The sequence below is a fragment of the Tyto alba genome, unplaced genomic scaffold (genome assembly GCF_018691265.1).
Source record: "Tyto alba isolate M040663 unplaced genomic scaffold, T.alba_DEE_v4.0 Super-Scaffold_44, whole genome shotgun sequence".
Lineage (NCBI taxonomy): Eukaryota > Metazoa > Chordata > Aves > Strigiformes > Tytonidae > Tyto > Tyto alba.
In genome coordinates this window covers 7,486,403-7,512,943 of record NW_024881320.1, presented here as the reverse complement: position 1 = coordinate 7,512,943, position 26,541 = coordinate 7,486,403, and the positions used below count along the sequence as shown (strand labels likewise).

Below are 26,541 nucleotides of genomic sequence, written 5' to 3'. Positions count from 1 at the left end.
CCTGAGTGACACAGCAGCAAACTTCACCTACAGCTGCTCTCAAGGCTTACTCAACTCCAGGAGCTGCAGCCCAGGTTGCAGGAGGACCTTATCTGGGCAGACACACACGTCTTCACCAGCAGATGAGGCTGAAGGCCTTCCACTTGGGAACTGCAGTTCTTGGTCATCAACCCTCCGTTTCCAGTAGCAAAGAACATGGTATCTCCTGCCTTCAGCTGAGATAACTAAAATGTAAAACCTCACTCTCCCCCTCTGCAGGAGACTGGTGTAGGTAAAAAGGATGTGATGATTCATTCATTTTGTATCTCAGAGCCCAACACTCTTTCCCCAAGAGCAGCACAAGAATGCACCTTGCCACCCACCTGAATATTTGATAGAAGTGAAATACAGCCACCTCTGATTGATGCATCTCCTCACATAAGCACTCCAGCCACAATCTGGATAATGTGTAGCATTATTAAAGCATCAATTATCTTTAGCGCAAGTGGAGCTACATTAGCAGGACTGCAGTCTGCTTACTTTGATAAGGTTTGCTCTGTTCATTTATCAACAAAATGGGAATACCAGCAGGCCATGGAGTCTGCAGGTTTTAACTCTGTTAGGATGGATTTGACACTCACATCCTCTGTGCGTGCACCATCAGCCAGAGCATCCCAGCTGTTGGGGTTTATTTCTCACGAAGGGGAAGGTTGGCACTACAGCAAGTGAGGAATGAGTGGTCACAGCTGGCACTCTCCATATATAAAGCACAGGGTGAGTTCCCTGGGTTCCAGTGGGGTGCTTATACCTGACTGATAGTGCTCCAAGTGCCCAAGCAGAGCAGCCAGGGTGCCCAGGCTTGCTGCTGAGCAGGTGATGGTCCCAAACAGCTCAGGTTTTGCTCCTCTCATGCACATGCAGGATAGCAGCTTAGAAAATTACAGGAGACCAGGACAGTTCTCTCTGAAGCTGGCCATGCACTAACCCAGCTGCAGGTGCCTTCCACCAGCTCTGAAGAGAGGTTTCCCTCTGCCTTTATCTCTTTTGGCTCTACTCGCATGCTACAGTTCTCTCTTTTTTGAGATGCAAGCATGGCCCAAGGACAAGGCTAAGAAACTGCAGAAAAGCAATTATTTTTATTAACAGACCTAAGATTTCCTTCATAAACTCCACTAAGATAGACTCTTGGCTTATTAACAGTAGTAAATTTCCAAGTCCAATAGACTTCAGTTAATGAATATTGATTATGATAGTGCTGGAGAAGGCTGGTGTCAGTTGAATTGAGCTCCTGTAGCCCTCTTTGTCTGAACAGGGCTGTAAATTACTCGAGAGCTCATTTGTTTTTCAAAACTAGGTAGTGAAAAACACAGGGCTTATGGCTGCACTGCAACTTTCACTATCCCAGGGCTGGGAAACCACCTTAATGCTACTAGCAGCTGGTCAGCAGGGCTAAGCATTTTTCACAGGTTTTTTTAAGCACTTGGGAGCCTGTGGATCTGGCCCCTTCGGAGCTAAAGCAAGATTTATCAACTCAGTGTCCATCTCCTGTGTGCCAGAAGGAGCTTACACACAATCCCAAGGAGCAGAGGTGGACTCCCACATGGTTAAGACGACAGGCAGAGGATGTGTCAGGCAGTTCCTAATAACCCCTTGAGATACCTGAATGTGTGGTGTGAAAAGTGAGTCATTTTACACACAGATTTGCCTAATTTCTTGGAGGACCCCTGCCAGCCTGCAACCAAGTGTACTCATGTCCCACTGTGCTGGAAGAGGGCAGGCACTGGCTGCCCCACAGATCCCCTTACCTGGGGCAAACCTTCCCCAGGCCGCTGGCTGGCATTTGCACTTTTACATCTATTTAAAGATGTAAATCTACACCTCTATCCCTCCTACAATGCATATCTTAAAAGTAAGAATCTAAGCCGATTAACACAAACACCATGGTCACCTGGACCTTTCACTCACAAGATAAATCTCATCATGCTCTTGATGAGCAGCTCTATCTTTTACCTTCAGGCAGGGATGACTTTGAATGGCCTTTAGATGAATGAAAGCTCAAGAAAATAAACCAAGGGCAGTCCACTGCAACACAGAGAGACCTTATCACTATCCTCCGGTGGGGGAATGAGGCAATGACGGGTGGGGAGACCGGGGGACTATGTCAATGTTTTCATAAAACTATCTTTTATGCTCACTGAAATAACCCAACAACAACAAAAAAAAAAACCAGAACAGCCCTCTCCCCCCTCCCCACATCTGATAAAAATCAAATAATAACAGGAGTGACTTATGTGCTCTCTGCCTGGTACTTCAATCTGGCCTTCCAGTTAATACACACTATGATTAAAGCATCTATAATCTGCAGTCTGTGGAGACCTGTAGAGCAGTAGCAGCAGCGGGTGTGCAGCCTGATAAGGGTTGTTCACTCAGTGCAGATGAAACTTTTAATATTTATAACTGCTGATTTTTTTTCCTGATGCCTCCTGTTGGGGGTGTGTGTGTGAAAGTTTAAAGATAAAAGCTTGATGAAAGACCAGGTGGAATGTTTTTCCAAGGACAAGCAGAGGCTTGAAGCTATCTCCACCTAAGAGCTGGTTTAAGAATGCTGCTTAGGCAAGTGCAGCATCAGAGATGGAGGGTGAAGTCTCTGGAAGAGACTGAAGTGCACCCAGGCTTTAAGCTGTAAGCTCCTCGGAGCCGTCTGCAGTTTGTCTTGTCTGCACCAAGCACAGTGGGGCTGTGCCTGGGACTGCTAGGCACCACCACAGAATAAAGTCCCACCAGGTCAGCTGCACATACTTTAAGCAAAGTACTAACAGCATTTCCAGCTCAGCACTGAAATATGCCGAGATCTGAAATCACTGGCAGCCTAACCTTCTGTCTCAACGTCAGTGGGAGCTGTAAGAGTTGGCACACAGGGCACTGGGCAAGCACTGGAAAAAATAAATTGTATCTTGCTCCAGTCCAGTCACCATGAGTTGCAGTACAGTACTTACTTAGGATCCCCAGCTAGTGAAACACTGAAGGTGCTGGCACCTCCACAGTCTTCCTCCTGGGAAAAAATGCAAACACCCCCCCCCCCCATTCTCAGCAGCATCCCTTTTCCAAGTGTATGGGTATTTTACTCTGTGGCCATTTGGTCTCACAGATTCAAGGCTTTGCCCACACGGCAGCAGCAGGCCATAGCAGAAGGCAGAAGCTGCTACTTTCCACTACTCCCCACCAACCCATCTGCCCCACGTGTCAGGTTTCCTTGACTGGTGCCAGGACAAACACAGGCACACAGCTTGCGTGGCCCTTCGGATGCCTTGTTGGCAGAAAGATGCTGCTTACTCGCCATCCACATATCAGAACCCAACCAAACTCCCTCATTTTAAACACGAGACCTTGACTTGCCCCATGCCCAAATTGTTCAAATATTTGTGCATTAAAAAAGAATCCTAACACTCCTGAGTTAATATTATTATGGAAGATATCAATGACATTGTCCATCAGGAATTTCAGATATAACTAGGCCAACCTGAGTAAAACAGAAAGATGCAGAGACAGGTATTCAACATATATTCATTCATTTCAATATTCAATATATTTATTCATCTGAAAGATGATACACTTACATGCTTTTGTCAAAGGCAGCTATGTGGTCCTCATTACTGCAGCATCAGAGCACTTCAAACACACGTATACAACATACATATGATACAGGGAGATTTTAGAGCTGAAATCCAAGGCTTGGGTGAACCTGAACCGAGGTGTCTCAAGTTTAAGTTATCATCTCAGCCATTCTGCCTTCCTACCAGATACCACAAGTCAAAATAAAAAGCAGCATGGCCAGGGAGAAGACAGGATAGCTTTTTCACCAAAGAACAGAGTGAGACTTCTTTTTAAAAAAGGAAGAAAAATTTGAATCCTGAAAAAACAGCCCACCTGAATTCAAAAACATCAAAACAACAAAAAGATAGGGTTACAGCTCTATACTCTGAGGACATATCCATTGTTTGGGAAGCATGAAAAAAAGTGGATGAAGAAAACGTAACACTTACTGTCTCCAAGACATCTGTTTAAGTCAAGGAAAACTGCAGCTTTGTCTGCCAGAAATTAGATTTCTTGGCCTCCACTTTCTTGACTGTATTTTTCTCATCCACAAAATATGATTTGAAAATATGAAAGCAGAGTCAAAGTCTAATGAGATAACATTAACTTGTTGAAAATGATTGCCAAGAAAAAGTCCTGAGTTTATCTGCACTTTTAATAAGGAGTTTCTCAAACTTCAAACCTTGGGGGGGTGGGGAAGAAACAACCCAGATTCCTCTGAGAAGGAATTTCTGCATGACTTCTGGAATTATATGAAAAATCCAAATTAACAAAACAAACTAGTATCAGTGAACTAGTTAAAATGTCATTAGCACCTGGATACACAATGGCCAGAGCTCCTACAACACTTGGAGGCTGCAAGAAAAACTACATCAAGCTGCTTATCATTCTGAAACAAAAATCAAGGATTAGACATACCCCCCCTGCACATCAGTTGGCCTCCCTAGCTGCAGCAGTCACCAGGATTATGCTCATTTTCAAAGCTCATGACCATTTTGAGTTAAGTAACCTTACAGTGTGAAATGGATGTACATGAAGGAACATCAGCAACACTTCATAGATGGAATTATTGAGCATCACCTGTGAGCTGTTTTTGACAAACCAGAGCTTTTCAGTGCCTTGAATGTGGGAGTGTTAAGATGAGTACATAGGAAGCTAAACATCCCTCTGAAGTTGTGAGTTTAAAAGTGTATATAAAAAAATAAGAGTATCATCAGGTGTTTACAGCTATCTATTGAAGTCACTTGCTACAAACAGGTTGCTAGCTCTAGTATAAAAGTAACACATCTGAAAAATAAGAGCAGTAGTCAGAGATCACAATTCCCCTCAGTCCCATCAAACAGCAGCAAGATGGTGTGTTGATCACAGCCATACCCACAGCTGTGGAAAAAGGGCTGGAATGCCATCAATGAACAAGTCCAGAAAACCTTTGCTCTGAGGAAAAATCCCTCCCAAATGTCAGGTGGCAGTATGCAGAAGAAACAAGGACAAGTCCATTCATGGGTAGTGGCAAAGGTTGCTGAAGAAGGCTGCATCCTTCTCAAGCAGTCCAGCTCTCATCACATGGAGATAATTCAAAGGCAGAATTGCCGAGTGTGACACGTGAGCTTTGTGCGTGTCCCCAAGATCAGTCAGTTGTGCAGATGTGCTTGTAAAAGATCACATCAATCTAAAGTGAAGTGCTCTGCAAAAATATCGTTTTTCTTCCCAAACAAGCCTCGTACTTGCTCAAACTCCAGCGGCACATCAATAGCCTTTTTCTTTACTTCTTTATCAAAAAGCTACAAAGAAAAAATTAGAAGATGTTGGCAAAACTCAGTACAAGCTCTTCACTCTGGCTGATACCACTGATCATTCTAACCTCTTAAAAGATCCAGCAAATAAACCTTTTATACAAAAGGCAGCCCTATCACCACTGCTGCCTCACGCTCTGTTATTTAACAAACATTTTCCTGTTTTCTCCCCGTCTCTGGGTAGCCAAAAGTCAGTTTAGCTCCTTCCCCAGCAGCAGAGTTGATGAACAGGACATGGCTATTGTGTCCAGGAACCAGTTTCCTTTCCTCTGATTCCAATCATTCACAATGGCACAGCAACACTACCTCGTAAGCGGAGAGCTCCAGGAGCCCTGATATGTCATCCTCTATTTCAGACAGTGACTGGTTCAGGATAGCAGCTGCCTTGGCCACATCTGGGTGATAATGGTTTTGTAGAGACTGAAAAAGCAACACAAATAAGAGATGGTCTAGTATGTACAGGGTAACACACATCCATCTGGAACCCCACACAGGTATCTGCCCCTTTGTTGGTCAAATCTTCAGTGAACATCAAACTCAGGCAGAGGCAAGCTTGCCATACTGTGCTACTACAGACCTTCAAGAAATCCTGATTTCAGCCATTTTTCAAACAAAGGCCCCTCTCACCTGGTTCACACCCAGCTCAAGACAGAGGGACTCCTCCACAAGCCATATCTACAATGCATAACCCAATTTTGCTACTTCCCATAGCCCTGATGTTGCATCCCAGTTCCTGCACAACACTCTTGTTACCGCTTCAGCCCCTTACACAAAACTGTTGTAGGAAAGCAGAAAGTGATAAACCTGGCATTAAAGTTTTAGAACCATCAGGAGTAATTTAACCACTTTTTCAACCTTCATACACCATCCTACAAATGATCCAGGTGAAAGGTGAACATTACAACCTTCTCTAGCATTTTTAAACCCATTTCTACAGGATGACCTAGCTGTACCCAATTAATTTCCATCAGTACTCAGCAAATTCCTCTCTCCCCTACAAAGCAAATAAAAAGCCTCATACATTTACAGCTATTTAGTCTGTTTCAGCTGTTAACTGCACACTTTTCAGCTGCACAGTCAAATGTGTACTCACAAATCATCTACTAATTAGCATGTATGATTTCTCCAGTGTATGGAATCCTTTGCCTCTCAGGCTAGGACAGAAAAGGATGCAGAGTAAAGGATCAGCCAGAAACTCATCTCATTTGCAAATCTTATGTCAGCAGGTTCTTGTGAGTGGGACTGCCCACTGCCAACATGTGTCAAGAGAGTAGCAAGGCTGGAAGAAACCCATAGCAGAGGCAGATGTTCCTTTTTAGCTGATATACCTCGATCTCCCACAGAGAGCTCTCCAATGCCCTGCTTTTAGATGGCTCCTCCTCTTCCATAATATATGGATCTTCTGACATACCTAAGGAAATAGAGATACAGAGCTAATACCTCCTGCATGATGTACATTACCCCAAAGGGAACACAGAGACCCACAGCAGTGCTGCAGCCAGAGCTGCTCCTTCCCAAGATATTTAGGGTCCAGGAACAAGCTGATGCATCCCAGCATGACCCAAGGGTCACCACTGGCAGCATTACAGAAACATGTGACTTTTAAAGAGCACAGGAAGTAGGGCACAAAGAACTGGAATAGCCTGATGAAACGGGCATCTCACACAACTCTGAACGGTCACTACTGATGCTCAACACTGGTCAGCTGAATCACAGAGATGAAGCAAAAACTCAGGAGACTGATGAGGCCCTAGTGGGGCCACCTACACAAAAACAGTACAGACAGAAATTGAGGAGGTTCTCTGGTTTCTGCATTTGGTTTCTTTTCTCTTTTTTTTTATAGTCTTGAGGTGAACAAGACAAGCTCAGTGTCTGGTACAGCTCTCCCAGTCCTTTAGCACTTGAAGGAGCCTGGGTCAGTGTGCCAGACTCAAAGCAACCTTCACTCAGGAAATCCAAGAGGCAAGGGAGCCAACTGAGATGCTCACTGTCAGAGGGGAACAATGCAGGCAGGTCTGCAGAGAGAACTTGCAAGAGCAGCCTGCTGACTTTCCACAAACTCAAGGCACAGAGGAATCCTAAACCTCAGAACAGGGACTGGGATCTCCCCTCCTCCCTCACAGGAATCCTGCTCTTTATGTTGTCAAAAGGCATAACACACATCTCCCCTGTCCACCTTCCCTCTTACCTTCTGGCCCATTAGGTCTGTGTACTAGCACTCTGCATGCAGGGTGCCTCCGAAAGAGGTTGCAGATGAAGGGAATGACCATGAGTAGAGCCTCGGGAGGAGCAGTCAGGGCCAGCCGGGAGAGGCGCTTTATAAACGCTGCCACCAGGTACGCTGGCAAGTGACTGTTGGAAAGGAGACAGGAGAAACCAACGTGTAAAATCCCAATCAAGTGAGCCAGCAGCCACACCAATCCAAACAGTGTGTCAGGTTAAAGATCAGTGGGGCTCCTGAGATTTTTTGGTGGCTGTGGAATAAAGAGAAGCTGTAAGAATCCTGGTTTCAAACAGTAATATAGGGTCTTCTGCACTCTCTGCAACAAATCTGGGGAAATTTCCATTCAATCAATGAGTAATCTCAAACCACTCTTGGTCAATCCAGATGCACAGCACCTCTCCAGGCACTCACCAAGCACAGCTCTTGTACACGGTCATTCGCATGGCAGTCTTTATTCAGTCCTTTTATAAACTACTGAGTGATTGGCCAGGTAACCCTAATTCTATTACTCTAATGTCGTTTTGTGGGTTTAATCAATACACAGGCGATGGTGTCAAATTTATGTAATACTTCCAGGACTAAAGCAAGCACCACAGCTCTGAATGGGAACATAAAGCTGCTGTAATTTAAACATGCAGGATAGTGTTGGGGGTTTTTATGGTAAAAATGCAGATTTCTAACAGCAATCAGCTCATCTAGGCACTTTCTTCAGGTCAGAAAGCCGGGATGAAAGATGACAATTTTCAGCCACGCAGCCTTCAGCCCTAGGGCTTGCTACACCTCCACAAGGCTCAGCAAAGCCACCCCACAGGACACCATCTCTTGGACCTTGCTACTGCCTCCAAAGTACGCTGTGAGTACAAGGGGTTTGATACTAAGTGCCTAGTGCTGGACTGTAAACCGTTACTCATATTTTGTAACATATGATGGCAACTATATGACCAGCTGCTTATCTAGTTTCTTACCTGTGTACAGTGAATTGACAGTGTCAAGACAGACTGTCAAACACTTTATATTTCAATGTTATATATCTGAAAAAGGTCATCAATTTATCCACAGCTTTATGATCTATAAAAACCCTGCAAATGTTACTTTTCTACATTCATACAGACAGAAAAATGATAATTCTCAGCCAAAGTGTAACACAGATCAAAATACATCCATAATCACTTGCAGATCAAACTCAGATAACTAACTGCATTTTTACTTTCTGAAACTAGATGGCTGTGTAACAAATCTTCAAAAATAGCACATGAAAAACTACACAACACTACAATAACACTCTTGGATTCAGTTTTCTCCAGTCAAAGTGAATCTAATCCAGTAGGCACACTGAATACATTATATCCAGACATGTGGGGGACTGTTCAAGAACAGTTTCTGGCCAACAGCAAAGCAGGAGGAAAATATGTGAACATACACAATAAAGATGCTACTTACGATGAAGACAAAAACAGATCAGCCAAATGGAAGAAGCGGGCTCGATACTTCACATGATATATAGAAGGGTCTAAAAGACTGTACAGCTTTTTGTAAAAGTCAGGATATTCCCTGTTAAAAAAGAAGGAAAAAGACAACATCCATTAGTGATGTACAATGGGACTGCACTGTGTCTAAAGGTTTCTATGCTTTCATTATAGACTACCCCAGACCACTGCTGCGCTCTGTTTAGCTTTCTTAGGCTTCTCTCCTCATCTACCACTTGAAAGCAAGCTGTACGGTGAATTTATGGCTCTTGCTGTGCCCAGCCATTTTCAGGATGTGAAGCTATGTCCATTGACTGCAAATGGTACAGGACCCAGTGAAAGGCACACTAAAGACTATAGCTTCACTATGTAATCAGATCAATGGAAATCGATTTTCAAGTGCTGAGCAACCACAGTCTGGAGGAGAGGATATTTAGGCTCAGCTGAAAAGAAAGGTCAGACTATCAAGAGAGCTCAGCATCCAAACAGCTGAGCTTCTTGTGCAGGGTTTGGCTTTCTCATGGGGGAATTTTAAAGCCTGAAGATGTGTAAAGTCCATTTCAGTTCCTTTCTATAAAGATATAAATGCAAAAACCCATGTTGCTTTAAACAAGATGCTCTTTTCACTTACAGATTATGCTGATGAATCAGAATAAATAATCCATTTAAGGCTAGAAGACTGATTGCTCCACCTGTAAGAAAGCAAGCAGGTATCAACAGAATAAGAAAATAAATATCAGCTTCAACTTGTTTCTACTATAAAACCTTCCCACAAGGAACACAAAACTAAGAGCACCTGAAATTAGAGCCAGCACAATGGCTGTAAGGTAACACAATTTCATCTAAAACCAGCCAGAGGCTCATAAATTACTTACAGAAATTAAGCTGCAGTTCAGAAGAACAGGCTCTGAAGGACTGAGACACACAAACATACTGCTCTAATCCACAAAGCAAGCCACACTGGGGAGGCAAAAAGCCTCCTCAGAAAGCACATTTCTGTAAGCATCTGCACATCCTGTGCCCAGATGCAGGGCAGGTATCATCACTGCTGGCAGAACTTCTATTTAAAAGAAATCATTCCAGTATTCTACTCTTCCCAAAGTCTTAAATATGATCTTCCTTACATACAAGGAGTAACAACACTGACAAACACAGGTGAAAACATCTCACTTGCAGGGACAACAGAGTTCACACTAGTTCCTTAGCTTCATCCCAGAGAAAAGTACATCTATTTCATCACCCAGGATGTGGTGCTGCATCCAGTGGCCCTTCCAAGTCCATATGTACCATGCTGCAGAGCCTCACAAAGGACAAAAAGCCTGTTTTCACTTACCTATGCCGTAGGCCACTGTCAAGAAGTCTATCATGAGAGTGGGCTCATTCATGTAAGGCAGGATGCAGTCATGCAGAATAACAAGAACTTTTTTGTAAAGGCCAGTGGGTAGCTGTAAAGGACAAAACAGTATTGTGGAACAATCACTTCAGGGAGAACTTAAGAGAGCAAGAGCAATCCATGGTTCCAAAAGGCAATGCAAAAGCAAAAGGGAATGTGCTGGGACAATACAGAACAGCTTGCAGCAACAGTTCCCAAATGGGAGAGTTTACAAGTGACACCTGACAATTAAGTTAATTTAAAGCAGGTGCTCACAAATAAAAGTGTCATCACAGCTCAGAGGGGAATGTCACCAGTAAAAGGTCTTGGGAACAGAGGTTGTCACGCTGCAAATTATTCCCTACAGGCACACTTGTTTAAGGTGGGGAAAAAAAAAAAGCTGAGAGTAAGGAGAAGCAGCACACCATACATGAGGTTATGTTTCTTGGCAGGAGAACAATCCAGCAGAAAGAGTGACTGGGCTGTTCTCACCTGACACTGAGAGCATAGTGGGGTCCTGTGAGGAGCTCCACACAAAGACAGCCACAGCCTTTAACAATTAGCAATTAGAAAGCAACGCAGATCAGTGACAGAAGTAACACTCACCTTGTGCTTCAAAAAACTGAGCCACATTTTTTCAAATGCCTGCTTGTGTGCCTTAAAACAAAAATTGTAAGCAGTGAGTCAAACACACTGACGTAGATAAAGCTCTACTTTAAGTAGATAAAATTTTAACTCTGAAGCACCAAATGAACAATTACCTGCAGCTTTGACACTTTCAACTCCTCCCAGTTATCTAAGAAGAAAGGGAAAACAGATGTTGAACTTGAAGCGGATGTTTAAAAAATTAAGATGACCCATTTTTACTTAGTTCTTTGATACTCTAAAAAGTTGGGCTGAAGTCCTTGTCTTGACACAAGGCCATGACAGACCCCCACTGTAGACAGAGGAAAGTGGATTTTGTAATACTGTTTAGAATACCTGTGATCAGAGAAGCAGATATCTTTCATTAGCAAACAATAATAGAGTCTTTATATGATAAAAGTCTTAAACCTGATTTTCCTTTTCATATACAGTTCATCACGCGGAGCTTACTAACCTTGCTTCACCATAAATTTGACCATGTCACACTCTTTGTTCGGCATGTTAATGGGCGAAATGAGGGAAAATACGTTCTGCTGGTAAAATGGTGGTGGCCTCTGAGAAAAAAGTATATAATCAAACACGAAGCAAGTTCCACAACAGATGGTAAAATGCTGGACTTCAATATTGCACTATTTCCCAAGCACTGAATATGTTTAGGAAGGAAAAAAAAAGTTGCTTCCTCATTCTGGTGTATTACTTGTTCATGTAAAACAAAACCTATCTCTGAACTAATTCTGATCTAAAAGAACTGGTGGATCTAATTAAAGAAAACAGACTCTTCTGCACCAGAGAGAGAACAGAATTAAAAGCTGTGTTTGCACCACCCAAGCTGCAGAGATTTGGATAAAACAGAAGCTAGAGTCCAGATCAGGTTTTGCAAGAACAACAGTGTGTGTATTTTGAACTACTTCCCATTTCAGACTGAAGACAGTCTTAGGATAATTGGCATACATTGTAAGCAAGGAAAAAAAAAATAATAAATAAAAAAAAAATCAATGCCTTCGAGTGAGCACCCTCATTTCTCTTGCTTCCACAGTCTTCCCATATACCATTAGTCCTTCCCTGCTTCACGCACGAGATGCACATCTCAGAGCAGTTTATCCAGGCCCACCTCAACAGTAACAATTTGTTACCTCTTTTGACTTTTGCATGACTTGTCCAATACTCTCAGTGACTGCCTTTATGACAAAGTACCGAATGTCATCATACTCCATATATTCTTGAAAGCGAGAGATCAGGAGTGAAGCATCCTCATTTAAGGGAAGTAAGCCATCAACAACTACCTAAACAAAAGGTATGTAAAGGAAAGCAACAAGTCAGTTTCTTACAGTACTGGAGCAGACTGGGACCTGTGAGAGCTGAGGGCAGCCTCCTGTCTTTCTGAAAGGCAGCCACCATGTCTGTGGGCTGCTTGCCCTAGAGCAACGCTCACAAGCCATTTTGACAAGCCCTCCTGACCTTCAAGACAGGCCCTTTCTATCAAAGACAACATCATTTAGAAATGACACGGTGGCTGAACTGGAGGCAATCTTGTGGCAAGTGAGGCCAAGGACTCCAAAAACCCAACCCAGAACTGGTACCTCATGAACACTCAGGAATCCAGCTCAAACCTGTGCAAGACAGCTGCTTCCACACCTGCAGGTGACACTTCACCAGGGACAGAAGCTCTAGATCTCCATGCCCTCTCTAGACCATCACTCTCCCTTTGCACTGAAAACCTCCTAGCTTGACATTTTAGTCCTGGAGGAGGTAAGTGCATGAGGTTGTGTGTGCCATCAGGTAACTGACAGAGGGGCTTTTCGGTTCTGCAGCTCACCTTGAGAAGTTCACGAGGAAAAGTTAAACTCCCCTTCCACTCTACTTTGATCAATGGATATTGTGCCTCCAACTCAACAAACTTCATGAGGGTGCAGAGTGACAACTCCTTTAAAAAACAGAACAAAACAAAACAACAAAAAAACACGTGACCCCACCTCAGGAAGGACACCAGAGGTCTAACCCAAAGGAGGAAACTTCTCGACTCAGTCTTCCTCCTTTAGGTGTTCTCCACTGAGAAAGCTGCGTGCCCACGGCTGGCAGGCTGGCGAGCAGAGGTGAGGCAGAGCACCCGCAATGTCTTACAGCACGGCCTGCGCTCCCACACTGAAATACGAGTGATGATGGCCTCTGCATCGCAAGGGACGCTCACAGGGTCTCAGGACCCACCTTGACCTGGAAGGCATCGTGTCCCATCAGCTCAGCCAAACACTCCACGCAGTCATTATAGCGGTGCCTCATCCATATCTTGTATTTGTCCTCAGCGCTGTAGTTATCTGAAGGGTGAAACGTAGGCACGCCTGGAGAGCCGAGACCGGCCGGGCCGCGCCCCGGGCCCAGAGCCGGGCCCGTCCCGCCGCAGGAGCCCCCCCCGCTCCCGACTCACCGGCGAGGGAGGCCGGCTCGGCCGGCAGCCGGCCCACGAACAGCTCCCTCCGCTCCAGCAGCGCCCCGAAGAGCCGGCTGCAGGTCCTGGCTGCGCAGAGGACCTCCTCCTCCTCCTCCTGGCCCTGAGGAACAGCGCGGCTCTGAGGGGAGGGCGGGAGGGAGGCAGAGCGGCCCCGCTCGCTGCCCCCCGGGGCTCCCCGCCGCCCTCAGCCCCCCGCACCGCCCCACGGGCCACCCGGCCCCGGCCCCGGCCCCGGCCCCGGCCCCGGCCCGCACCGCCAGCAGCTCCAGGATCTCGAAGACGCGGTTGGCATTGCTGCGGTTCCCCAGCACGGCCTCCAGGCAGCAGGCGAGCGCGGCAGCCCGCGCCATGCTGCCGGCGGAAGGTGGGGGAGGAGGAGGAGGAAGAGGAGGAGGAAGAGGAGGAGGAAGAGGAGGAGGAAGAGGAGGAGGAAGAGGAGGAGGAAGAGCCCGCGGCGGGGCCGGGGATCGCCACTGCGCCAACCCGAAAACCGCATCTGTGAGGAAAATCTGCCCGAGACCCCGCTCCGCGGGGCGGCGACCCCCGCGCGTTACAGAAGCCAGGGCACGACGGCGTTATAAAAATGTACACTTTATTACACCTTCAGGTAGGATACATCACTATTCCTTATAATCCTACTGGATCAAGTACAAATGCTTATGTTCATCAGTTATTTACAGGTTGACTTCCTAACACACTCCTGGGAGAAACACACATCAAAAGGAAAAAAAAAAAGAAGAAAAAAAAAAAAGCTGATTTTTATCTTCATTAACTGACCTAAACAAGAAACAATTGCCTCTTGCCTCTTTAGACACCGAATCAGACCAGCACAATGATGCAGTCAACAGCTTTCCCACTGTTGGAAGTGTTTCTCCCCTCCCCTCCTCCCACACCCTCCCCCCTCCCCTTCATGCACATAATAAGAGCTAAACATTTAAAAGTAAAACTGGGGCTAACTAAGCAGTATTTCTGGATGAGCAACACTATTCTGTACACAGTATCAGTTATCTGTTATCATTGCATTTGCTTTGCATTTTAAACTATTCCGCTGCTAACAATACCAGCTTTGCAGCTAGTAACAAAGTTTATTTAGGTAATGGCACAAACCAGTGGTTCAGCAGGGTCAGGGGAATACTACTGCATGCACAAACACCTTAAAAAAATAACAACGTCCACCATATTTGCAGACCTGAGGGTCCAAGAAAAAAAGGATGCAGGAGAAAAGAGTTGTAACATTAAAAAAAAAAAAAAAATCAGGAACGCTGCCTGACCCAGTGTTTACACTCATGATCTTAACGGGCTGTACTTATCCTACTTAAAATAGAGGAGCTGACTGGGTATTCTTTCTTGTTTAAGCCATTTGGATTGCTAGGTACCAATAGGTGTGTACACAGAGGTAAGAACAAAAGATATGCTGCTTTCCTTGCCTTTAAATAGGCTCCCCTCCTACATGAGTAAAAAGGTCACAGAATGGAAAAATAATTTTAAAACCATCTCATTAAAGGAATGTTACAATTTTGTCTGAATTTTACACATTGTGCAGTTTTATGGCCAAAGTAAAATAAATCCATAAAAGCCACAAAGAGCTTTTTGATTCCTCACTCAGTTCTGTTTGCAGTCTGGTTTTCATTTTATGCAAGAAAAGAAAACCCCCACAGTTCTATGCAGCTTTTTGCTTGTTTTTTGTTTTTTTCTTCATAACAATAAGGCAAACCGATTTGGAGGAAGAGGCCACGCTCTATTCACATCCAAAATACCCACCTGAAGATACATTCATCATTAGCTTTAGTAAAAGAATAGTACAAAAGTTAGATCTTATTCTTTACACAGTTGAAGAATTAAGTCTTAGATTTAATTTCACTATTCTCCCCTTCCCCCCAGCCCCCCACCCCCCAAGCTGAAAGCTGAGTAGAAAGTACTGAACATTTAAACATGTTGCAAGAGCAGAATGAAAGTGAAAGATTAAATTTTATCAGTTTGAGATTTTCCTTGATGGAAGTCCCATGAGAAACAGCTATGGGTCATTTGTTTAGCTGTATCCACCGAACAGTTCTTTTAAAAAAAAAAATGGGCTACACTTTAATACACATCTACTATCAACACAGTATTTACTCAGTTCATGCCTAAAATATCTACTATCTTAAAGTGAAATATGAGAGTGAGCGCACAGGTTGGGTGATTCAGTAAACTGTACACAAAACTACTAACAAACATTTTAAAAGACTTACAAAAATGGAGAATGAAACTTTTTTTCCTTTTTAATTACATATACTTACAGGTTTTCACATTTATTGGCTAAACTTTGCAGGGAGCACTTCAAATATGTTAGATCTTCCAGAGGTATTTACCTCAAGCAAGAACACGCAGCTTTCATACAGATGGAAAATACTTTGCTGTATTAGCCACGCTTGGTTCTTTGAATGGCTTCACCATGGATATTGGGCACACAATCAAACTACAGCAAAGAACTGCATATTCCCACTGGCAGTTTGTGGTATGCTAACATAGATGAATTTTACTGACATTTATGGCATATCACCATTTTACTTTTGTGAAGCTGGGCAAAATTTAAACGTAAGTAATGTTTGCTTTATCTGGTTTGAATGAGCACAGAGAACACTGGCAGAATGCATCTTGTACAGTTGCTAATATGCTGAAGTTATATGAGAATTTCCATGTTTAAATGTTCACCAGAAAAAAACTGCTAAAAAAAAAAAATAAAGGTGTTTTTTCTTCATTTGGATGTTTGGAGTTGTTTCTCACTTGGCTTAGCAAACAAGAAATGCTGTGTTTCTCTGTTATTGCATTTTAATCATTAGTTCAACTTGGTTTAGTAGGTGCCTTTAATCTGACAGTTGGCGTCCTCATTTGTACTTTTGCTTGCTGATTCTGGGCTTCAGATGTTGCTGGTGTCTGGGCTGGATTCTGTACACCTGGAGCCTGAATCTGGGGAGATGCTGTTGTCACGACTTGCTGTTGTATCAGTTTCTGCTGGACAACCTGAGCAGTAGCAGTTGTTGCGGGAATCACCTGAACCTGCTGTTGACCTGCTGTCGTCTGAGAAAGTGTCACAGTTTGGGGTTGAGCTTGTACCTAGACATAAGGATGATAAGGCAGTTACAAAAGAATAGTTTGGCATTAAACTGAGCATTCATTACATTTCTGCACTACAGAAGGCATCTTACTTATATAGGCATTTGCAATCTTGACTGACAAGCACCTTGGACAAGTAGGAAGGCTGGGAGGGATTCTGGAAGCAAAGGCTCTGTGGTTTCAGTAAGAACCTTCTGTCACGTTTTCTAGAGCCTTATGAATTAGAACTAAGAGCCAAGATGCCCGTAACTCAGATCTCTGCAGTGCAAATCAAAGGATATTCTCCCAGATCCTTTACAGAACATAGATGAAAGGTAAAAGAATCCCACTGGATAAACAGGAAAATTCCTGTACTACAGAAGCAGAAGTGAAGGAACAGGGAGAACAGAGATGGATGGAGGATCAAAGAAGCAAAAATGCCCACTATGCACCCATACTGTGACAATAAATACAGCCACTGAGGCTTCCCAACCAGTCTCTGACATTACCCTTTCAGGCTACAGCTGTCAGTCTCTACTGCCAATTTAGGGTAAAAGAGTCTGAACTCCACCCAGATATCTAATTTTTGTAGCTCTACCCAGAGCAAGGGAGAAAAAAATTCAATGTCTCCTTGTTCAGAGCACAAGGTAATGAAAACTGAGCAGCTTCATCTGCTTCTGTCAGAGGCAGAAGTCAAATGAAGCTGCAGGGGCTTCTCCAGGGGAAAGTTATCCCTTGACTGATACAAGAGGAATCCACTGAGAAGCACTAAAAATGCAGGTAAAAAGAACGTCACACACACATAAGAGCACAGTCTTAAAAATACTTAGCATGGCCTAATGCTAATGCCACTGATGTCACTTGGCATGTGTGGGAAAGGAGTTGTTTATTTGTCTTTTTACCATGGACTTCAACAGTCCCAGAGTTACGCTAACATCAATGACTTTTGAAAATCTAGTTTTTAATGTCTGTTGAAAAATTATCTAGGAGCTCTTACTGACTACAGCAGGCAATTCAACTTGTGTTGACTGATGAGATTTCTACTCCCTGCTGTCTACCTTGCCCTTGAAGCATTCACATCTGAGGTGGTTATCAGTCATCTTACACCACTTTGTCATCATTTTAAGATAAACAGTCACAGATTTTATACTGCACTGAAACACTGCACTATAAACTGTGACAGATTAAGAGCTGCTTGGCTCCGATTTTTGTGCACTGAAGGCAATAACTTCATCCACCATCCAAAGTTAAATCATTCCTGCCAATCAACAGTGTAAATCATGCCTGTTGCTAATGGACTGAATGATACTGTTCTAAACAGTGTAAATAAACTGCCTGGTAGTTACACAAGGGAAGACCAAACCGTTTGACCTTCTCTTGCCCTACTTCTGTCTGTTATTATACCACATTTAGAACAGACACCACACTATTCTTTTACAAAGCACTCGGCACAGCTTTATAAACTAGCACAAACCGATTTGTCCCAATTTTTATAGAACAAACTCAGATGGCACTAATTAGTTCAATTATTTGCTATCTCAACAATACATCACAAGAAAACAATTTTCAAAAGTTCTTTCTGCTCTAGGAAATACTTTTTTAAATCTGTTTTGCATCTTATTTAAAGCGATGAACAAACATTGCTCCATCTACCAAAGTTTTAGACCAGAGAATATACAGCAGCTGACTCAATATTCACATGCTTCATTTTTATAGAAGGGATCTTGCTACATCCTTCAAAAATAGTACCTATGCCACACAAAAGGTGATAAATACACATATTCCAAATAAATGAGCTTTCAAGTGGATCATGGTTCTAGTGCTATATTTGACAAGTGCAAAACCTACCTGTTGGGAAACTGAAACCATCTGTTGAATGTTGGCAACAGTAGCCTGTTGCTGGACCACTTGCGGAAGTTTTGCAACCTGTAGAGATATGAAATAAAGAAAGATTTGGTCAAAATAAAAAATTGCTGATAGCAGCAACACACCTATCAAAACTGCTACCATGTGAAAACCTTTCCAAAGTCCTGTTCATGGTAAGTTGGAGCTTGGCATTCTCAGTGATACCGAACTTTTGTAAGAAGAAACTTTTTACATCAGTGTATTGAAGAACTTAGCTAGGAGGGGAAGAAGAAAAGTCATATTTTAACTGCAACATACTTGTTTCCTCCTAACTATATATAAAATTGAAGGAAGTACAGAAGAAGTTATAATGGGCTGCATTATCATAGATATACTTTTGAAAGAGTAAGGCTCCCCATTCCTAACCTGCTTCCTTTTCCTTGGTTAGACTGATCCATTTACAGAAAAGAAGATAACTGCCAGCTACTCTTGGCTGACGGAGGTTAGGCTGGGGGCCAGCACCAGAAAACAGGAAGAACTCTGAATTTTTCTTAGTAAATACAGTACGGAATCCCTTGCTTAATAAAAAGCAGTGACAATGCATTTCTTTCAAAGATGAAAGGCAAACTTAGGGCTTAGATCTGCTACAAGGCCACATATTCAGCACCAATGAATTTTATTACAAAGTCAATTTAAACAATTGTGTGACTAGGATTAATATGAGTGGGTGCTAAAATGCTACATCACCTGTCATCTTTATAACTCTCCAGTCACTGTAGAGTTTGAAGGTGTAAACCTGTGTTACCTGTACCTGAATCTGGGCCTGCACTTGCTGGGTTCCACCTGGTTTCTGGGTTTGGGAAATTGGAGTTGTTAAAAACTGTGTTTTAATGGCAGGCTGTGTAGTATAAGTTACTTTTTGTTGCTGTGACGTCTGCTGTTGGGTTTGGACTGTAACCTGTTGAGCATTTATCTACAGAAGAGAAAGAAAGCATCAGTGTAGACAAAATATAGGTCTATTTTAAAGAATAGGTATGTAGCTAACAAGATTAAATACATGTAATTATTGAAACATAATCCTCCCGGGATTAATAATAGAAAAATGAGCACTAGGAGAAATCTTTCATGCACTTATACAAATATTCTGAATCACCTGAAGTATTTATTGGAATGGTTCTCTCTTACACACACACACACTTTATACAATAATACACTTCCAAAAAACCTCCTTGGTGGCTGATGAACAGCAAAGCCCATGAGAAGATGACATTTCAGGAAAAAGTGTATTTTGCACAGTTTACATTGTAAACAGTGAAGATCTTTGGGCTTATTCCACATTTGGTTATATTAGAAGTGACTAAAGAGAATCTTAATCTTTGTCACTTAAAACAGAAAACAACAAAACCCAGTTTGGGGCATAAGAAATTACAGCAAACAACAGCTGTATTGAAAAAATTATTAAGCACCTGATAAGGCACATGAGGAACCATTCTCCTGACACATACTTAAGATCCAACCCCAGAAATACCAACTGACTCTCTAGGAGTGTCCTCATAATTTAGAGCTGAAGCTTTACAACCACAGAAGCACTACATAACTCAGTGGGAAAGCAAGCAACAGGTACCTTTTGCTGCACAGTAGTTTGACCCTGTGCAACCTGAGGCTGGATAGCTTTCTGCTGCTGTGCTGCTTGGTGATGCTTGAGTTTTAGAAGCTGCTGGACATGCAGTGGCTGTGCAACTACTGTCTGGCCTCCTGAAAATTACAAAAATAATGAGAACTGTAAGAATCTTCATTTTATTGCTTTGTCCCAGTAATCACAGCTTACAAACACAGATGGGGCTTTTTATAGACTTACACATTTGCATAGCTTTGAGCACTAATAACCCACTGATTTTAATGGGAATAAGACATATGATTTTGACAGCGGAGGAAAAAACATTTCTAAGCGCATGCGTAAGCTAACTTTGTGTTCTAACAATAATCTTCCTACAGGAAAAATTCTGTCCATAGTATAGGAGTCAGTTATGAAATACAAGTTTTCCTATCTCCCTTTTGCATTTTTTAAAAAATTATGAAATTACTGTCTCTATGTTTTAAAACTGTATCTGCTCACCTAATCTCATGCACAGATTTAAACAAAAAAAACAACCCAAAACAACCACATCTGGCTAAACAATCATGCTAACCTCCCGATTAAATGGAATAAGCTCAATTCTCTTATGTCATTTTAGAAACACTAGAATGCATCCTCTATCACTTCAGTTTTTAAAAAGTGTGTGTCCCACAAAAGACATTATTTAAAACATCCTACCTTTAAAAAAGCAGGATTTAAATTTTTATGATGTTTTAGCAAGTCTGTTGACATACCTGCTGCTTTCTGTGGCTGCCCAATGGCAACACTAATGCCTGCAACTGTAACAGGGAGTGTAGTGACTCCTGCAGACGACACAACAGCAGCTGGAACAGACACCACCGGAGGCTTTGCCAAAGCAACCTGTGCTGCTTGCGGGGTCTGGGCCTGGATCTGTCCTTGTGCTTGTAGCTGAGAAGCAGGAACACGAGTCTAAGCAGTAAGGAATGAAGATTATTGTATTGGCACAGAAAATATTTGCTGCATATAACAGGTCATTATAACATGACAGTTGTAAATGTTTCAAATATAACTGCTCCTTTACAGCAATACACTTCAGAGATGGTATCAGTGGGTAAGTACAATTTAAAGCTATTTATGTTAGAGCTGTATCTCTTGTACTAAGTAATGCAAAGGGCACCCTTGTGCTTGAGTGACCACTATCCAGCCCATTTAAAGCAGTAAAGAGAGTAAGGGGCTTAAGACTCTATTTGCAAACACAACTTACAAGACGAGCAACTTGCAGGTTTGTCACAGTAGTGCCTGTGAGAACTGCGCCAGGACGAGGTGCTGTAACAGCAGTGAGTTGTTGAGTTTGCTGTTGCTGTTGCACTTGTACTTGAGCTGTTTGCTGTTGTGCCCCTTGCTGTGTCTGCTGCGCTGCCTGCTGCTGGGGAAGCTGCAGTTTCTGCTTCTGCAACTTGATCAGCTGTTCCTGCAAAAATCAAACACTTCGATCATTGCCAATCTTTTACCTGACTACAGGAAAAAAATGGAGATGAATCTGGACCTTTTCATGGAGAAACATTCTACGCCAGACTTCAGTTAAGATCAAAGAGCTAAGAATACAACTCTTTTATGCAATGGGTGGCCAGTGAATAAGTAACAGTAAGTGCTTTACATCCTGACCTACTGTGATAGTGGTACTATTTGAAATGGCTATCAGACTCACTGCTTTCACAAAATTTTAGTAGGATCAAATCTAAGAGAGAGCTTCATTTCACTCTAGCCCAAGAAATCAGGATACAACGCATACTGCTAATGATGTTTACAATAACAATGAGTAACATGACACCTTACATGCATTTCCTCACCTGTGACAGTTTCCCTACAGTTTTTATTTGAGCTGGAGACTGGGCTTGTGCCTGAGCCTGAATCTGTGGGACCTGCACCTGAGCAGCCTGCTGCTGCTGTTGCCTCAGAAGCTGGAAGTGAGCAGGGGTGATTGTTTTGCCGGACAGCTGGACTGTTGGTGTAGCTGTGAATAAAGAAAAACAAAAATGCTCTGAAGAAAGATTTTCAACATTCAGTTTAATTCACTGATTTCTGAAAAGCCAACCCATTAAATGCGTATTTTTCTGCTCCCAGTACAGTTTCTGGACTAGCTACCAATAACAACACATTAGCATAAACATGATGTAAAAGCAGAGTAAATAATAAAACAGATGTGCCTTTCTTCACAATAGTTTTAGTCAAGACAGTTAACTCTAGTATTATATTGCTAGATTATTAATAATCTTTTTTAACTGTAATGCCTAGGGGCCAAGCAGCTCTCTACTGCAACATTTTATCCAGAAATACTGGAGAAAAATGCAATCTGAGCACCAACAATAAAGCAAGTTAAGAATGACAGCACTGTTTAATTGTGCTGCCAACAAATCCAGTCTTTCAATATTGTGGGGCTACAGTGGTCAAGCAACCTACAGAAATTCTGGGGCCCTTTATGCACCCTCAGAAAAAAATCCCTAAACACAAGATTATTACCTGGTGTAACTTGAGTCACCAAAGATCTTGTCTGGGTCTGCACAGGTGTTAAGTTTGTGGTTACTACTGCTGATGCTGTCACTGATGTTACTGCACGAACTCCCTGGGTAGATGCTATGGTCACCAGTTCTGTGGAAGCAGCAGGGGCTGCCGCAGTTCGCTGCTGGGTATGAACCACTTGTGCAGTTGCAGTGCCTCCCGAAGTCTGAAAAGCAACAGAGTCATCATTTCTCACCGTTTCCACACCTCATATAAAGCTATGGAACCTTCTGGAAATGGACTACACAATTTTAGAAACAAACATCAAAGATGCAAAAGCACTGCAAAATCAAAGAAGGTCCAACTCTTTCTAATACATCTATCTGTTTGGATATGTCTCATAAACAGCATCTGGTTAAACCTTTTTCAAACAGGCTGATCACCAAACCCTTAACTACATTGCAGAAATTTGATTTTACTACCTTACAAATGTTTTCTTTGTCTTCCATAGTCCTACACCATTAAAATAATAATAATAAAGATCATAATTAACAAAGCACAAAACAGTTACAAGCTGGAAACAATAATGACATAATACATTACCTATGACAGCATTCATTTGTGAACTATTTTTAACAGTAGTATCTGTTAGGCACTTTTTCCTGATAAACTGTTCCAGTGTGTTCTGATATTTTGGTAAGGGAGAGGGGGGTAATATATGATGCACATGAAATTTGCAAGAAACAAGAGTTTCTGATAACATGTAAAGCTAAAGAAGAAAACAGATACGCTGATAAAACATGCAACCACGATCAGTCCAGGGACACAACTAGTGATGCGATCTACTCACAGTCAACGTTCCAGGTATAACAGGTGAAGCCAGACGTTTATTGATGGGCTGAAAGGTAGCAGCAGGGACTCCAGCAACGGTATTCACTATGACATTTCCACTCACTGTAGCTGAAAGCAAGCCAGGATTAAATGTGAGATTCTAAAAATGAAAATCCAAATGCCCTATCATCTCCAATGCCTAATTGTAAAGTCTTCTTACCAGTCTGTATACTCGTCCCCGTAACAGCTGTTTTGATTGTGCCCGCCTATTTAGAAGACAATTGAGGCAACAGTTCAGAAAAACAAAGTAAACTGAATATAGTTTTTACTCTACTATGCTGTTCAACACAATGCTGTATTCCAGAAGGGACAGAATAAGAAAAATGCAATAAAATGCACAGATACTTCTGCAGTTGTTCATTTATTCGACATGTCCTCAACTGATGTGTATATTATGATTCTGCCACACTAATGAGCAATTGGAGACCAGTCAAGTGTTTAGTAAATACTGGCCATTTGACATCCTTGTTAGCAGAAGGGAGCAGTATCTACTCTGGTGTGCCACAGACAACCACTCACACATGAGTATCACTGAGAAGTAGATACACAGCAATACTTATGAATCAGAACCCATCCTTTGTCTCTTTTTGTAAAAGCTGTAGTATTCTTGCCCTTCAACAATCAAAATAACATCAGCACTGCCTGCACACATTAGTAAGCAAACTGGATTGGCTCTAAATCAAAAGCCTCAGACCTGTGATCAGATTCATTAAAACACTCTAGGCTTTAGGAAGCCATGAAAACTGCAGAGATTTGCAATAGAACAACCACGGTAGGTCCTGCTGGATGCAACCTTCCACTTGCCTTGCAAAGGTTAACAAAGCTTTGGTTTTAAAGCTACTTTAACAGAGTAGCTCTTACAGTTATGTTCTCTTTTATTCTCTAAGTTCTCTGTATAAACACTGTTCACTGACTGTGTAAATGTACCTGCTCAGACTTGATTAAATTAGTAAAGTCTATACTGAAAAAGGCAAAAAATCTTTGCAAAGGATATGGTGTTTTTCCACCTCAGAATGCCAAGACCTATTGCTGTGATGGTACACATACAGTCTTAATAAATGAGCAAAAGAGAAGATACCCAGCACACTTGGGAAAAAATAGAAAGAAAGAAGTAGCTTTTATCTCACTATACTGACCTAAATTTTTCAGTTTCCAGAGAAGATAACACACGCAAATATGGTACACACAGAAGAACTGAAGTTACTACATCAGAGGCACCAAGCCCTCCCTTTCTTACCAATACTGCTGTGTTGGCCACAGTAGTTACTGCAGTCTGCACTACTGCCTGTGGCTGCTGAACTACCTGTGCCTGAGCCTGCGGCTGAGGTTGGGCTTGTGCTTGCTGTACAGCTGGTTGCTGGGCTTGCTGCTGGCCAGCTTGCTGCTGCTGAGGCTGTGGACCTGTCTGCTGCTGTGCCCTCTGCTGCTCAGCCAAAGCCTAGGAAATCAAAATGTGAGCTTCACAGTCTTCAGAACAGCGCATGTAACAATCAGGGTGTATTTTTTAAAACCAAAACAAAACAACAAGCAAAACCTCTTTAATTCTAAGCAAGTATTATATATATGTGTGCAGAGACAGCATACAAATCTGTCTTCGCTGTAACTCTCTAACTCCAAGTTGTATGACCTGACTAGGTTATATGGCTTAGAGTATAGCATAACAAGCGATTTACTGTCCAGAACCAAGGACAAGTATCTCTTTCTGAATAATATAAGAAAGGAGGCTAGAGAATGGTCAAGAATAAAACAAGATTTTTACATGTTTTTAATATATTTTCCAAAAAGATGCTTCTAAAGGAGAATGAGTATGACATCCAGGCCCAAGGAAAGGTCCCACTCTGGACCTTGGATATCTAAACCCTAGTATGTGAACAATTTGCAGCTGCTCATAACATCTACTGTACCGCCAAACTTCTCCAGGAGGCAGATTTTCTCATACTTCGTCTGTTGTCTAAGTTTTTAATTACTGCAGTCATATGTATAGCTGAGATGGAGACCATACCTTTTTCTCTTTTGCAATACGTTCTGCTCGGAGGGATGCAACTTGAATTGGAGGAAGTGGCTTATCATAGTTGATACCACTAGAAACAATGGTAAGAAAAGGCACACAATCATTTAAAAAATAACTGAAAGTTAAAAAAGAGAAAAATCACTTTTATGCAATTCATAACTCCTTTAAGACAGAGTGCCCACCTTTCTGCAAGCACTGATGCATGCTTTGGATTCTTCTGGAAAGGATTCATGCCAAGTCTGAAATTGAGCAAAACTGTATTACTGAAGACAGAAAAACCTTATAAATAATACGTAATTTCACATGTTTTATCAGATGAAACTGCAGTTTGGGTGAAGTTTTCATGATATTCCCACCAGTACTGGAGCCTGCATAGATAGACATTTTAAGAAAGACTTAGAGTAAATATTAAATGAATACAGAAAAAGTTACTGCAGGAATATACATAGAAAACATTGTACTACTAAACAGCATAGACATCAAAATGTTTACAATTCAGGCAAATGGAAAGTGTAGTTTATGAAGTAGATTAAAAAAACCACCTGAGTGCTCTTCTGCTTTTAATCACACAAAATAAATTCATGCAGTGAGTAAAAGCTAACCCCAACACATGAAATATGAAGGTGTTCTAATAACACAAGGCCAGAATTCAAGGAAAGAGATCAAGAACAGAGAAACAAAACAGCAGTTTGAAATGGCTTAAAATAACTCTTGGTTGTGACAGCAATTCAGAACACAGTTTCCAGGAGATCTGGGGCAACAGGGAGATCGAATGATCCCAGTTAAACTTACAGAGGTTTGATCGGTGGACTTCTTTTCCCTGCAATCATTTTCATCATCTCAAAATGATTAGTGTAAAGTTGTGTGTGGGTTGCACCCTCATCTTGAGCATAGATCTGATTGGTACGAAGTGGGCGACTGTTTTTAGTCTAAAAAATGAAAACAAACCAACTTTCAATTTCAAACACACCCACATGGACTTTTGTCTATGTATAAACACATGGTGCGCTTGTAGATTATTTAAAAACGTACTCCAACATATCTATCACAGACTGGTTTCTGCCTCGTGTCACTGATAACTTACTGTTACACAAAACTATGGGAAAT

At 42.3% G+C, this 26,541-nt stretch overlaps 2 protein-coding genes across 15 annotated transcripts in view; both read right to left on the bottom strand.

The window, feature by feature from the left end:
* Positions 1-3,542: 3,542 nt before the first annotated feature.
* Positions 3,543-13,906, bottom strand: NOC4L (nucleolar complex associated 4 homolog). Its single transcript, XM_042805548.1, has 15 exons — positions 13,774-13,906; positions 13,496-13,619; positions 13,279-13,385; positions 12,890-12,997; positions 12,207-12,356; positions 11,528-11,627; positions 11,190-11,224; positions 11,035-11,085; positions 10,390-10,501; positions 9,688-9,748; positions 9,031-9,141; positions 7,555-7,718; positions 6,695-6,777; positions 5,673-5,786; positions 3,543-5,354 (listed from the first exon to the last, which is right to left on the bottom strand). The coding sequence occupies exons 1-15, from the start codon at positions 13,867-13,869 to the stop codon at positions 5,238-5,240; spliced, it is 1,533 nt and encodes a 510-aa protein (XP_042661482.1). The 5' UTR covers positions 13,870-13,906; the 3' UTR covers positions 3,543-5,237.
* Positions 13,907-14,094: 188 nt separating this feature from the next.
* Positions 14,095-26,541, bottom strand: part of LOC104358317 (E1A-binding protein p400) — a 53,041-nt gene continuing 40,594 nt past the window's right edge. For 8 of the 14 annotated variants that reach the window (XM_033008202.2, XM_033008205.2, XM_033008204.2 and 5 more), the window contains 14 exons: positions 26,227-26,363; positions 25,617-25,673; positions 25,426-25,504; positions 24,661-24,861; positions 23,584-23,629; positions 23,383-23,492; positions 22,554-22,758; positions 21,884-22,047; positions 21,298-21,504; positions 20,807-21,002; positions 20,061-20,191; positions 19,242-19,409; positions 18,440-18,517; positions 14,095-16,612 (listed from right to left, as the gene is read on the bottom strand). In XM_033008202.2, the coding sequence (XP_032864093.2) occupies positions 16,340-16,612; positions 18,440-18,517; positions 19,242-19,409; positions 20,061-20,191; positions 20,807-21,002; positions 21,298-21,504; positions 21,884-22,047; positions 22,554-22,758; positions 23,383-23,492; positions 23,584-23,629; positions 24,661-24,861; positions 25,426-25,504; positions 25,617-25,673; positions 26,227-26,363 (2,052 nt within the window). In that variant the 3' untranslated portion in view covers positions 14,095-16,339. Of the gene's footprint in view, positions 16,613-18,439; positions 18,518-19,241; positions 19,410-20,060; positions 20,192-20,806; positions 21,003-21,297; positions 21,505-21,883; positions 22,048-22,553; positions 22,759-23,382; positions 23,493-23,583; positions 23,630-24,660; positions 24,862-25,425; positions 25,505-25,616; positions 25,674-26,226; positions 26,364-26,541 lie in introns of those variants that run through there. The other 6 variants (XM_033008203.2, XM_033008213.2, XM_033008214.2 and 3 more) reach the window with 3 other exon arrangements.

What these genes read in the sequence shown, in the direction of transcription:
- NOC4L (XM_042805548.1), bottom strand. Translation starts at nt 13,869, where the DNA reads ATGGCGCGGGCTGCCGCGCTCGCCTGCTGCCTGGAGGCCGTGCTGGGG. An exon ending in TCATGCAAAAGTCAAAAGAG is followed by an intron (nt 11,628 to 12,206) that starts GTAACAAATTGT and finishes CTTTTTTCTCAG; the next exon opens with AGGCCACCACCATTTTACCA. An exon ending in TCAGTTTTTTGAAGCACAAG is followed by an intron (nt 10,502 to 11,034) that starts GTGAGTGTTACT and finishes TGTCCTTTACAG; the next exon opens with CTACCCACTGGCCTTTACAA.